We start from the raw sequence: 13,608 nt of genomic DNA, 5'->3' as shown, positions 1-13,608 counted from the left end.
ACTCTTCACATTAGATTAGAACGCTTTGACAGAAATCTAACACGATCTCAATGTCCTTGCCTTGGTATTTTTGTTTTTGTTTGTTTTGTATGTTTGTAGTCATACGTATTTATCTTTCGCATAGATTTATCCACATTCATTTAAAGGTATTAGGTAGAAGAGGGTTTGTTTGTTTTGTTTGTTGTTTTTTTAGTTTTGCTTGCAACGAATCCTTTTACCACCGAATATTGTAGATGGTTGGGAATCGTTTACACCTTTTCAGTTTGTTCTGTTTGATCTTTGCTATTCATTCATTAGACATTTGCTTACTCCGTCCTTTCAAGTTGCTTTGCAAGCTGTCAACACCCGGTTCTTCTTTTCTGCGTGTGGAGCGTGTATGTGTGTATTTTCCAGTAATCTGCCTTCTGTTTTGAATGCTCGTTTAGTGTTAGGTGTGGAATTTTGCTGCTCACAAGAGCTTTACGTCTATTGCAGTTTAAAAAATGTTCATGCGGGGGGAACTTTTCTGTGTTTTGCAAAGAGTCTCTCTCTCTCTCTCTATTGCTACATTTTCCAGCCGAACCCCCGTACATCGGTCTTACTGATTAGAGTGTTTCGTGAACAGTATTAGTAGCAATGGAAGTTACAAACTAAAGAACCAAAGGAATGCAAAAAATGTGTTGTGTGTGTTTTGTCTCATCCCGCTGTCTCCATTTCTTCAGCTCAGTGTGTTTGTATGTATGTGTGTTCGTTTTCTTTCGGAGTTGCCCTCCCGTTGGTTGCCCTCTTTCCGCGCACTTGACATGATATTGCTAACCCAACCCGGTAGGATAGAACTCAAAAAATTAGGTGTTGTCCTAATGCAAATTATCAATTTCTCTTCAGGATTCTACAGTCAGTCGTTGATCCGATAACCACGATCACCGGGTGTATGTGTTAGTGAGTGTTGCATCAACTCTCCGTTGTAGGATGGAAATAATGATGTACAAAATCATTATTGTGTCCCCAGAAGCTGTTACTCTGGGTTTCCGCAAGGACCAATCCGGAGACGAGGATCCCAGGAGCTCCAATGCGGAGTGCAAAAAGCACGATAGTGTGTTTTGAGTCAGTAATTTAGATTGAAGTTCGTGGCTTTTTTGGTTGTTTTTTGCGCATCTGCGCGGATCGTTGCACCGTGTTTCGGGGTTACCGGTTCCAGTTTTACGTTGATTTTAATTCATATCGAATGAAGGTGAAAAATAGGTACAGAGAGACCAACATGAAACCTCCGTTGACGAAAAAGAAACTATCACTCAAAAGAGAGTGAGAGTGGTTCGAATGGAACAACATAGCTTGTATGGTTTGTTCTCTGAACGTTTGTGGTAGATTATTCGCTTTAACCTAATAAATTAATCAACATAGTATCATAAACTAAGCAAAACAAACATAGAATTACGGTAATAATAGTTGTCTACCGATCAGGTCGATTTTCGTGCTGGCGGGCGGTTTGTGTTCTTATTTTGCGTCTCTCTCTCACTCTGTCTCTCCTGCTCGCACCTTCTCGACAAACAAAGGGCGTAGCAAGGTGTTTATAAGAATACGGCCCCTGCTTGCCTGCTTGCCGCTAGCAACAGTCGTAAGCTTTCGAATAGCGATGGATTTGAGAGTTGGAAGTTAGTGTTGAAGTTTAAAAGTGTATGTCCTTTTTGTAGTGTGTATTGTCGTCGGTCTACTACTAGTTTGTCCGTCGTCTTCTGGTTTCCCGATTCCATTCGTCACGGAGCTGTCAGAGAGGCTCGTGCGGTCCCTAACTGTTGGCAAGACATCGATTTATTCTAACACGCTTCTCGTAACGCGATAGAGCTTGGATAAATCGTTTAATGCATAGTAGTCATTGTATGGTTGTTTTTTTTTAATTAACACTATTTATGATGAACTTTTTTTGTGTTGTTTTCTTTGTTGAGACTTTACTATTTTTTTCTGTTGTTTTTATGTCTGTTGCAATAGTTTTATATGTTTTTGTATGTGTATGTCTTGTTTTTTAATTACTTATTTGTTTTTTTTTGCAAGGTTTCTTTGTTTTGTGTTGTTGTTTTTTGCTTTCTCTCTGTAGTTTTAATTGCTGTTACCGTAGCGTTATAGTTTTGTATGTTGTAACATTCATTTTTTTAACTCTTACTTTTTGCTTCCTATCTCGACATGGCGCTATTGGAAAGTGTGATGTGAGTTTTGCTGCTCGCTTCGTGTAACTGGCACGGCAGCAACACGCACTTCATATTCAATCGTACTCCGGGCTAATAGTATACGCATACCACTGTACTGTTTTCTTCTGCTCTTTACCTATACATACACACATACACAGCAAATCTTTAACTCTCTTGTTGATGTTTTCGGACCCTTTTTTCGTGAACCGAATGTGCCAACATTTCAACATGTTAAGTAAAATACGTACATTTACCAGCATTTTTTTTTGCAACACTTCTGAAATCTCGTTTCAATCTGCTGATGTGTTCATCCCCTCTTTCTAACACCCATACAGCACACTCCCATCCCGTCCCTTCATTGTCTCTTTAGCGCTCAGCCCCCCCACGCAGGAGAGGGGGAGCGGGGTGCGGGAAGTCACGAGCCACATCAGTCAATTAACATTTGGACAAATATTTAGTTTAAAAGCATATATGCATTAACAATGAGTGTCGTGTGTGTTCCTCCTATCGCCGATGTTATCACCTACAACATCCCAACAGTCTATCGGGTTTCTTGCGTTTACAATAGTGCCTTTTTTGTTTTGTTTTGTTTGTTTGTATCTTGATCTCCTCCCTTTTCAGCAGTAGCATCATGCTTCGCGCATCTTCCGTGAACGTTTCTCGTGTCGCAGTGTATTATTAATGCTTATCTTCTGCGTTTTAAACCACTCCTTTTCTTATCCGTCCACTTCCGCTTTCGATTCATGTCTACCGAACGACCACGAAACTCCTTCTATCCCGCAGAAACGCTCACACTACTAAGCCAGAATTTCACTCTCGTTTTCCGTTCAACATTCGTTACGCATTGCTGGTATCTATAGCATCTTAAAAACAAATTGTGAGGAGGAATAAACACAGCCATGTCTCAGTAATTAGATTTTTTTTGTTTTGTTTCTCATCCTGATGTTCTTCTTCTACATTTTTCTTCTTTTACTTCTTCTTGCTTTTCTTCTTACACATCATCTGTTACTTTTATTATCTCTCTTATGACATCTCATCTTCTCTTCTTCTGCTTCTTCTGCTTCTTATTCATCTTCCTTTTCTCCATTTCCTCGTTTCTCATATGTTCTTTTGCCAACTTTGCAGAACAACTTTTTCACATTTCACCGTTCATTTTTTAAGCTTCTCTGTTTCCCCATCTACACCATTTTTGCTACACCATCCCATGTACATCTCCGTCCACAGCTACCCACCCCACGTTCCCTCTATGTCCCGGTAGAAGAGGGAAGGTTGTTGGACGCTCCGGTAAATAAATGAAGCCTAGCGCTTCCTCAACAAACATGCAATCCAAAATATATGTATATCTATTGATCTGTAGTTTTCTGTCGCTCGTGTTGGCGACTGTGCTCAGTTTTTCGTATCCTTCCCGAATCCCCGATAGTTCCAACATCCACAACAACCACGGAAGCGCTAAAAGGTCGAACGACTCCTTTCTCTAAGTGACGCTTTTCCCGTAGACGCTGTAACGCTTCGGCAAACCGTTTGTGAGATCCTGTGGCCTTCGCATTTCGTACATTTTGTAGTTTTTGTTGTTGTTGTTGTTGTTGTTGAATTAATTACAACAGCTTTACTCTGCCTCGTCGATAAGGAGAGAAAGAGTAGGATGAAACATATCCAAAATTGAGCGAACACTCACCCAGAGCAGTCATACATCATAGTGTCCATCAATCGCACACTTGAATGCATTCACCACGTGATGTATTGGGTTTTTTTTTTGTTCTTACGTAAACAGCAGTCTTCAGTACGTGATTTCTTTACAATTATTTACAGCATCATTTGCCGGTTGTGGTGCTGGACACTCGTTTTGTTCGCCATCAGCCGGCGGGATCAGTTAAAAGTGGAAACATTTGCTCCCGTATGCTTCAGCGATCGGTAATGCAAAAGACGGGCGGATAAAACGGTCTCTGATAAGTACATGCACAGATCTATGCGCTGGTGTGGGTTTCTGTTTGTTTGCTTGGCTCTGTAGTAATTTTTAATTACACATAAAACGGAGTACGATCGATCGCGAATGATTAGCTATGGGTGCGTTACGTCCCGTACGGAAATATTCTCTGCTTTCACTGCATACTTCAAAGTCCGAAAACAATGGCACGATATTCCATACACCAAGCAGAGATCGCAATGATCTTCGCCAATCGCCCCACGGGTAAGTTGGTGGGGGTCGATGACAGCAAACGTCACAACATACATGTTTAAAGAAAAGACTAGCACACCGGAAATAGCCATGTATACGCACACACTCACACACAAACATGAACAAACACCATCGAAGTTACATCGAAATGAACACGTTCCCGCGCAATGAGCCTGTGGGATGAATTGCTTGTTATCGTTAAGTGGTTTGCTCGGTTCGATTGTGCCGCGTTCGCGCGGTGTACAAACAGACGCACAAATATCCTCCCGCACCCTTCCCAAATCACAGTGTCCGATTACGCCCTTCCTTCTTCTGCCTTACCTAACACGTTTCTCCGCACGATTCGCACAAGAATAGAAAGTGGGGAAACCCCTTAAAACACACACACAAAGTAAGGATACTTTGGACAATGACGTAAACAGGTGCGATAGTTCAGCGATCTGTTCAGCGGTCACCATGTACAAACTGGTATGTTTAGCAAAAAAAACAGCACTCGAGCTCTCGAATGACAGTCACAGGTCCACATGAGATTCCGAGTGTTGAAATGAGCATAACAAACTGAAGATGCCACAAGAACAGATGATAATGCACCATTTCTACAAACCAAACCAATCGATAGCAACAATCCCGAGACATGTGTGCGCTAATTTCGTTCATTTTTGAGATATTCTAATTATTTTGTTTTAGCTTCTTATGGTGGTGGTGCGCGTTTTTCATAAAATACTTCAAATTTATATTTCCACTTATTTTGTTTGTAACGTACAGATATTTCAAATTCGTAGGCTACGCAATATAATTCCCATTCCTGTTTCTTGTACTACTAGTTTGTTTGTTGTGTGTTGTTGTTTTTTAATCTACCGCTTCACTACCTTTTACTTCACCGCACATGCCAATGCATGATTCGCTTCGCGTTGGTGGTTTGTTCAAAGTCTACATCTTGTTCCTGTTTTTGTCGTCCCCCGCTTTTACCTTCGATATTATGCTTTTTTTTAAATTTTGTTTGATAGTTGCATAGTATTAAAAATTCGATCGCCATATTGTTTTGTGTTTGCTTGTCCGTCGGTTTGCGTCTTATCAATTAAACGCTACGCACTAGGGTCGTGGCGCAAAACGGTGGCGCCCAAGACGCAGTTGCAGTACTGCAAGCACGCATTGTGAATCGTTATTGCGAACGTGACCATCTGTATAGTGCCCTCGAGACGGGACAGAGCTCGACTATCAGAGAAGGTTAAAAATCGTTCTGAAGATTCCCTACCATTTTTCATCCGCTTCTACTCACAAACATCCAAAACTGTGGCTGTTTTGCATACGTTTTTGGCATGCGTTGCTATCTCTGTTTTCCACATTCTTCTTCGTTTTAGTCACAGCCTCGTAGGACTCCGCTTACTGATGTATTGAATGATCATCGCTCGGAACCATCCTCTAGCAGAAGTTCTGGTTGACAGGGATAGTAGTAGTAGCAGTGATCGCCGGGGACAGCGTACACGTACGATGGGTGCGATGACGGCGACGACGACGACAACGATGCCGTTGGTGAGGCTGGTGACAGAGACGATGACTGCAAATCCACCGGAACAATCGAAAGGGTGGCGGTTGTGATGGGCTGTTGCTGCTGTCTGCCGGATCCTCGTGCCGCATCACTTGCTAGGCAAGCCGGCGATGAGAAGTAGGGCGCCGAAAGGCGACTCCCGAGCGTGCAGCCGGCGGTGAAAGGACATTCCTGTGTGATCGTTGCGCTTGTTGAGGGTGAAACTAGTAGCGCTGGGGACTGCGACGGACCGGGAAGATAGGATGATGATGATAACGATGATGATGATGTTGGTGGTGGTGGTGGTGGTGGTGGTGTGGATGGTGATGTTTCGACGGTTAATTCCGGCGAAAGGTCGGTGCCTGCAATGCTGATGATGCTACTACTGTGGCCTGCCACCGCCAGCAGCGGGCTCACTAATCACGTCGTTATCCAGCTGTTACACGTGCACTGGGTGTAGGGAATGAGCGGAGCGTAGTAGATACCGTTCGCATACAGCAGGCCCGGTTGCGGTGCCAGTGCAATGGCCTGGGTCTGGGCGATCGCAGTCGTCTGTTGTTGCGTCTGTTGCTGCTGCGACTGCTGAGACTGTTGTACTTGCTGTGCCGACGTCGCACACTGTGGAGATGTCTGCTGCGATTGCTGCTGCTGTGTTTGCGCCTGGTGCTGATGGTGGTTGGGTGAATGGGCCATCAGTGTGGGCGACTGGGGGGAGAGCTGCTGCGGAGACAGCGACAGATGGGACATTTGCGTCTGCAGCTGCAGCGTGGTGTGCTGTTGCTGCTGCTGCTGTTGCTGCTGAGTGAGGGTGGCCGATGACTGTTGTTGCTGCTGTTGCTGCTGATGCTGCTGCTGCTGATCGCGGTAAAAGATCTCCATGGCAAGGGAATCGATCAGCATGAGCGTCTGGCGGCGCTCGTGTCCCATCAGACATACGGTCGACTGCTCGACGACCTCGAATAAATGCATCAGGTACTGGTGCTGCAGGTGCTCCTCACCCTCGTCGAAGAAGTGGTTCTTCAAGTACGACTCCAGCTTGCTGCGCTGCTGGCCAATGTCCGGGAAGTCGATGAAGAACCGCGAGCACATGTACCGCTCGAGCGTCTTGATGCGCTGCGGGTCCACCGGGACGTAGTTGCGCACCAGCAGGTTACAGTACTTGAGCAGCCCGCCGCCACGGATCTCCTCCGGCTGGCGCGTCGAGATCAGCTTCTTCTGCAGATGGTACAGCGCCTCCTGGAAGTCGCCGTACACCGACTCGCCCACCACCGTCGGGTAGAAGTTTTCCGTGATCATCGGCATCTCGGCACAGTCGTAGAACAGCAGCAGCGAGTCGAGCACGATCTGGAACGAGTCGACGCTGAACTCGAACTGCCGACGCATCGTGTCGACAAACTTCAGCTCCACATTCTTGTGGCCGGGCGAGTTGCCGAGCGAGATGAGACTCCAGCGATCGCCGTCACTGTTCACCTTCACCATCTTGCCAACGTACGCCTCCTTCAGCGAGCACTGCGTGATCTTGCGCTTGACGACGCCCTCCGGCATCAGGTCGAGCAGCGAGGACAGCACGGCCGACTTGACGCGATCGTAGCTCCTGCTGGTGCTGAAGTCGACGGCGAAAATCAGATCGAGATCGTTGTATGGCTGCGGCTCGGACGCCAACACATGACTAGCTGCGCCACCGTTCAGACGGATGTCCTTTACCGTCATGCCGGCACCGCCGGCGACGACGTCCGCCTCGAGCTTCTCGCGCACAATGTTGACCAGATCCTTCAGCTTCACCTCGAGCGTCGGGAAGTTGCCGCGGCCGTGTATCGACACCGGCTCGTTCATGACGTCGTTCAGCTTCATCACCTGCTCGAACGACAGCACCGCTAACCGCTGGGCCGTGATGTCTAGATGCTCGTAGGAGGCGCCCGTCTCCGAACCGGCCGACGAGATACAGGACGAGGACGACGAAGCGGACGACGAGGACGAGCCGGACGAGGCCGCCGACAGGGAGGCGGCCGTGGACGACGCGGACGAGTAGGCCGACGAGATGGAGCTGTTCGAACGGGGCGACGGTGGCGGCGACACGGAGCCACCCTCCGAGTGCGCGTAGCTCATCGTGGCGTAGTTGAACGAAGCCACCGGGTAGGCGTGTGCATTGGTGTAGATCGTCGTCGTTGGTCCGGCGGCACCGCCGTGGCGGCCGGTGGTGCCATTCGTGCAGCTGTTGCCGTAACTGTTCTGCTGCGTCTGTACATGATAGCTGTCCATGATCCGTTGGGAATAAGAGTCGGGAACTTTTAAAGTTCCGCACTGCAAACGAAAGAACGAAGCGAGAGAAGGAAATTAATGAATGTCTAGCCGTGGAATGATCAGTTAAAAGTCATCGAAAAAGCACCAGAAGCTCATACAAAAGCTATTTAAACACGATTCGCTTCTCAAAACACATAAAAATCCCCAAAAAAAATCACTCTATAAATTGCGTCACATCACACTAACTCCAAGTCATCTGGAGTTAGGTGTAACCACACTTAGCAGCAGCAGCAGCACGTTGTTATAGCGGAAGAAAAATGCCACTGGCATGTATTTATCGTGTCTCAATTAACTCACTAAACGAATCTCTGTGTTACATTGCGTCGAATCACTCAAGCAGCAACGGAGGGGGGACCCAACAGCATGCTAGAACATTGCAGCGCTCCACACAAACAAACAAAGTGTATTCCGTTGAAGCCATAGTGCACCGATTTAGTGACAAATGTTACTGGTCACAGACACGTCACTAATAGGCCGCGATCATATATGAGCCGCACACGAACACACACCTAACTACTTTATCGGTCGGTTCCTTCCGGTAATTTCGTAGGCATGACGTCCGCAAGACACGTTTAGCACACAACCGGCGGAAGGGACGTCAGATCGTGGAAACACACACGCCGCTACTAAGCAGGCACAAAACAGCGCACTCTACACACACGTCGCTTATCATTTGCCCTTTGCTACCGGTAAACAACGGGGCAAAAGGAAGCTTGTGTGCGCCAACCAGGCTTTGTAATTCAATTGGTTGCTCTGTGACATAAGGGAGGAGGGGAGTCCGTGCGTCCAAAGTAACCCTTTTCATTCATTTGCTTATGCTTAGTTACACACTTACACATAGACGGTTTTTATCGACGTCACTAGGAGACCATATGGTCCATTCTTTCAAATTTCATCCCCTATTATCTACTAATTCCCCTACTCATCCGTCGTCGTCACTGCCTGTCTCCTTCGCAACTCTTCACATTCAATTACACACACTACGCGTAATTGTTCACCCTCTTCCCTTTGGGAGGCATTTTTTGCGGCTTTCGCATCAACAGTCCCCCACGAACCAAACACCACAAATGGAGGGAATTTTTCAAACTATGCACTAAAAAGCGATGGTTATACCTGCACGGATGTGGGTGATCGACACAATTTCGACCGGTCACCGCGGTGACACTTCCTCCCGCTGGCTGGCTAAACTGATCAGTATCGACACGTGAATTGGTTCCGGTCGCGTTGCACGTCACACCACACACACACACACTCTTTCTCTCTCTCTCCACGTGTTTGGGAAACGCTAAACCAAACTGTTCAGAACGTGCAAAAGTGCTTCTTCACTGCCGGTTTTAGGTGCACTAATCAAGGGAAAAACACCAAAACAACGGAAACGGAACTGCACTTCTTCTTAAACGAAAAAAAACATTCCAGAGACACACGCAACTCTCAGCTGAACTCTAATCTCGCTTGTCACACCGCACCATAAGTGTGGTCTGGTGTTACGTACCAAACGGTCTATCGTCCGCGGCGATGAGAATTCGTGAAACGCACCACCTCACGCTGTCGTTCGAAACGACACTGAGCAGTGCGCTCCTAGTCGCGGTTCGCGTCGGCGGTCGGTCGGTCGGCACATTGCATTTTGAAAAAGCCTACGGAAAAAAGGGAAAGGAACCGCACATGGAAGCAGGCAGGCGGAGGAACGCTGGGGGCCGACCATTCTGCTACCGTTGTCCACACTGTGCGCTCTCAACAAGAATGTAGAGTCACAGTGTGCCTCAAACAAACAGCGCGAGAGAGAGAGAGCGAGAGTGGGAAAGATAATAAGAGAGATACACAATGAGCAAAGAGCTCAGCGGCACTTGGAAGCCGTTTCCCCGTTCTCCCAACCCCCACACCCGTGATCCCTTAGCCGTCCAGCCGTCCCGGGGAATCGGTTCTCTCGCGCCCGGCAGCGACCTTTTACACATTATTCGCTCACACATTCAGTGGTGGAACTCGCGCGAGTGATCGCACACCACCACCACACCACACCGACACCCCTAATCGCCAAACCCCCCACTCCCATTGATGGAGACAAAAATCCCCTAAAACGCACCATAGTACCGAGGGGGTGGAGATATGGGGAGGTATGTGTGCTGCACAACAAAACAACATCGCCACTTGTCGCCTTCCTTCCCAGCGCCTCGCTCTCAGTTCATTTGGGTTCGCTATTCCGCGCGGATCACCCCATTCACCTCCCCCACAAATTGAGGCTCCCACTAACCCCCGAGGCCACTCCCGTCAACCGATAATTGCGTCTCGTGAGCGCACCGTGGCCATCAGAGATCTTGTTTTTTGTTCTGTTTTTCTCCTATTTAGCCAACCGCCCCACCATCACCACACCACCATCGGATTAATGACGCATTGCTGGCTGTTTATTGTGGTGTTGGGGTGCTTCGTGCTGTATTGTTCGTTTATTTTAGGTGGTTTTTGTCTGCTTGTTTTGCTTTTCTCGCAAAAAAGTACTTATGCTTCATGCAAACATGGCCACATCGTTGGACGCAGTCGTTCCATCTTCACATCCTCACAAGACGAAAGTAGGTTTTGCGTGTTTTGTTTAAAATATTCTATCAGCTGTATAACAACAACATTTAGGCAGGTAACATTGCGCACTCTTTCCAACACAACTTGTCATTCTTTGCCTGCCATACACACCACACAAAAAAAAAATACCACCGGCAAGTTAGATGCTGCCGTGTGCTAAAACCATGCAATTACTCATCAATTAGACAGTTTCGAACCATAGCGGGTTGAAGTTGTTGACGCGTTTCACGCGTTTGCCGTTGCTGTGAGTTTTGGGCGACCAGAAACGTGCTAATTTTGCGCTACAGAAATAACCATCCGGTCGCGTTTCATTTCCCACTGCCGAGAAGCGCTCAATTGATTGCTCAATAAGAGCCAAACGTTATCGGCTAAGTAATACACCGAGACAGCCGAGAACAAAACGGTATCAAACGGTCTGTTGTCCGGCTTTACGTTCATAAAATAGGATTTCTGGGGAAAATGTATCGGTTTCAAATATTTCGTTCCAAATGTCTGTGTAATACTTCAAGTTTTTAACAAATTGTACGTTTTTCAAGCTAATTTGATGTTGCTACATTGAACCATTTTAAAACAATCTGTATTGGAAGGTCAGCAAGGGACACAGAAAGTGTGCAGATTCTTTCCGAGAATTGCGAACTGTGTGTGTGTGTGTGTCTGTATGTGTCTTGTAGCGATGGAAAATAATCACAAATTTATAGATTGGCTGAATTTGTACAGCTTACTCCTCCGCGGTCGCTGTTGTCACAACAAGAAAATCTGTATTCTGCGAATGATGCTGTTTAGATAGATTTATTTTGACATATTCTTGCATACACACGCAGTTTTCTATACGGTTGACCGTTAACGGGGTGTTCATTAACAATTCTAATACAAAACTAAATCCACTCAAATGCTTCTTTTTATGAAACAATCTGTCCAAAATGTTACAATTTTTATGTAAATATGTGTAGATGTGCAGGGAGATCACAACACGTGTACAAAAATTACTGGATGGGTGATCGAAATGGAGCAATCAACAGCAGAGCCGATCGATTAATCTAATTATTCAAGGGTGCAACAACACGACATCTAGACAGCAGTTGCGCACTATAAAATGCCACCGTCGTAGCTCTATGTGTGTTTTTTTTATTAGGCTCAGATATAAAAAAGAGAGAAGAAGTTAAAAATCGTTCCCCTTGCCTGACATAATATGGGTGTCGATATGCAAAGGTTGACAGCGACGACGACGACGACGACAACGAGGTTCACCTCTGATACCCGCGCACCAGCACTGTCGCGCGCAGTAGTGTTTACGACTTCCATCGGAATTGCATGCAAAACTATGCCGGAGTGGCCCGATCGTAACACACATTACCTGACTAGAATGGTAGCTTCTCACCTCACCCGAATCCCATTCCGTTTGCCGGCTGTGCACATGTTTCTTAGCTGCGCACACAGAGACCCGAGAGGGTGAAACGTCGTCTGACGTTACGGGCTCTGCATACCTACCGGGCCCAACCCCGACAGTAGTGTAGTAGCAAATGCGTGTGTGTGTGTGTGTCCTGGAGGTCGAGTCGTGCGCCAGCCGCTCGCGTATCTGGTGCACCGTCGCCCGGGGGCACTTTTTGCATTTCAATTCGACCTCCAAGTGCAACGGCCTCGATACCCGCATCAATGCGACAGCAAATTCCCAGTCACTCCTCGCGCCAACATACCGGTGGTGACATCCAAATACGAAACAGCACACCCGCGCACAATCCTATGTACAATTCTAATTTCTGCCAGACACTTCTAAAGCGAATGGAGCTGCCCGGGAAAGATTGCCCTGTATCGATTAGCGCCCCAAAACGGATGTACTTATGGGTACAACAGCTCAAGGATCCGAAAGGCAAGAGATCGGTGCGAAGACGGTGTCCGCCAGTTGCACAGCCAAGATCAAGATCTTGGCAACGCACGTCACACGCAGGGCCGCTCCCAAGGGCTTTGCTGCAGAGCGATCGCTAGTAGCATCTCGGAACCACTCTACACGCCATTCGGCGTCTATTTGGATGTTTTTGTTATTGTTGTTGTTGTTCATTTGGTACGTCAAAAACTGCGTGAAGCGTACGTGCACGAATACAAACGGTTTGCCCCGGCTCAAGCGGGGCAAACCTTGAACAGAACGCGGCGGAGCGTTTTTTGAAAACCATTAGGACACCCGAGGCCTCTTTGGAGACGGGTGGTTGTTTTTTTTTTTTTTTTTGGTGACGGTGTGTTTCGATCGTGCGATTAGTGTGTACCTTTCCTACCTACCGTCTCAGCTTGGTACACCGCACACACTAGGTCAATGTCAGGAGCGAAGGAACAGATCTGCTCTACGGTATTCGCGTAAATGCAACAGAAGGACCCTTCTGTTTGCCGGATCTTGGCGGCATCTTCGCTGATGTTTATTCTTGCCAGCAACGTGCTCCGATCGGAAGTGGAGCACAATAAACGACCCGGATCCGAGTTTGGTGAAGGTTGCGAAGCAGGAAGAATCAAATGGTGTGTGCAAATTAGCAGTAATGTTTTTGGTTTTGGTTGTTTTTGTTGGTTGTGACCAACTTGTAAATTCCTTCATAACTATCGAGTAGCCAGCGGCATTTATGTTTGCTTTTCGGGTGTTTCGAACAGGCACGCAAATGAAATCGGCTCACGTGGGCACCGTGTCGGAACCGCTCGAGAAGGAACTAAAGCGAACTCGCTGTGGCGATCAGTTACGCTACGAGTCGATGTGTGGTACAAGTTGCAGCAAACACCAAACACCACACTCCACCACTTCTCCACACAGCTTTGCCTAGCGCTGTGCATGTGTGTTTGTGCCCCTGAGTGAAACGTGACCCGATCGAAAAGAGCCGGATGTTATAATAAGTGGT

The 13,608-nt window shown here is 47.1% G+C and overlaps 1 protein-coding gene across 9 annotated transcripts in view; it reads right to left on the bottom strand.

The window, feature by feature from the left end:
• Positions 1–2,014: 2,014 nt before the first annotated feature.
• Positions 2,015–13,608, bottom strand: part of LOC120897418 (terminal nucleotidyltransferase 5C) — a 49,803-nt gene continuing 38,209 nt past the window's right edge. For 5 of the 9 annotated variants that reach the window (XM_040302303.1, XM_040302306.1, XM_040302304.1 and 2 more), the window contains one exon: positions 2,015–8,167. In XM_040302303.1, coding sequence (XP_040158237.1) covers positions 6,287–8,167 — 1,881 coding nt within the window. In that variant the 3' untranslated portion in view covers positions 2,015–6,286. The other 4 variants (XM_040302309.1, XM_040302308.1, XM_040302310.1 and 1 more) reach the window with 4 other exon arrangements.

The sequence above is a fragment of the Anopheles arabiensis genome, chromosome 2, assembly GCF_016920715.1.
Source record: "Anopheles arabiensis isolate DONGOLA chromosome 2, AaraD3, whole genome shotgun sequence".
NCBI classification, from domain to species: Eukaryota; Metazoa; Arthropoda; class Insecta; order Diptera; family Culicidae; genus Anopheles; species Anopheles arabiensis.
The sequence above is the reverse complement of the archived record's forward strand: the minus strand, read 5'-3'. Positions and strand labels throughout refer to the sequence as shown.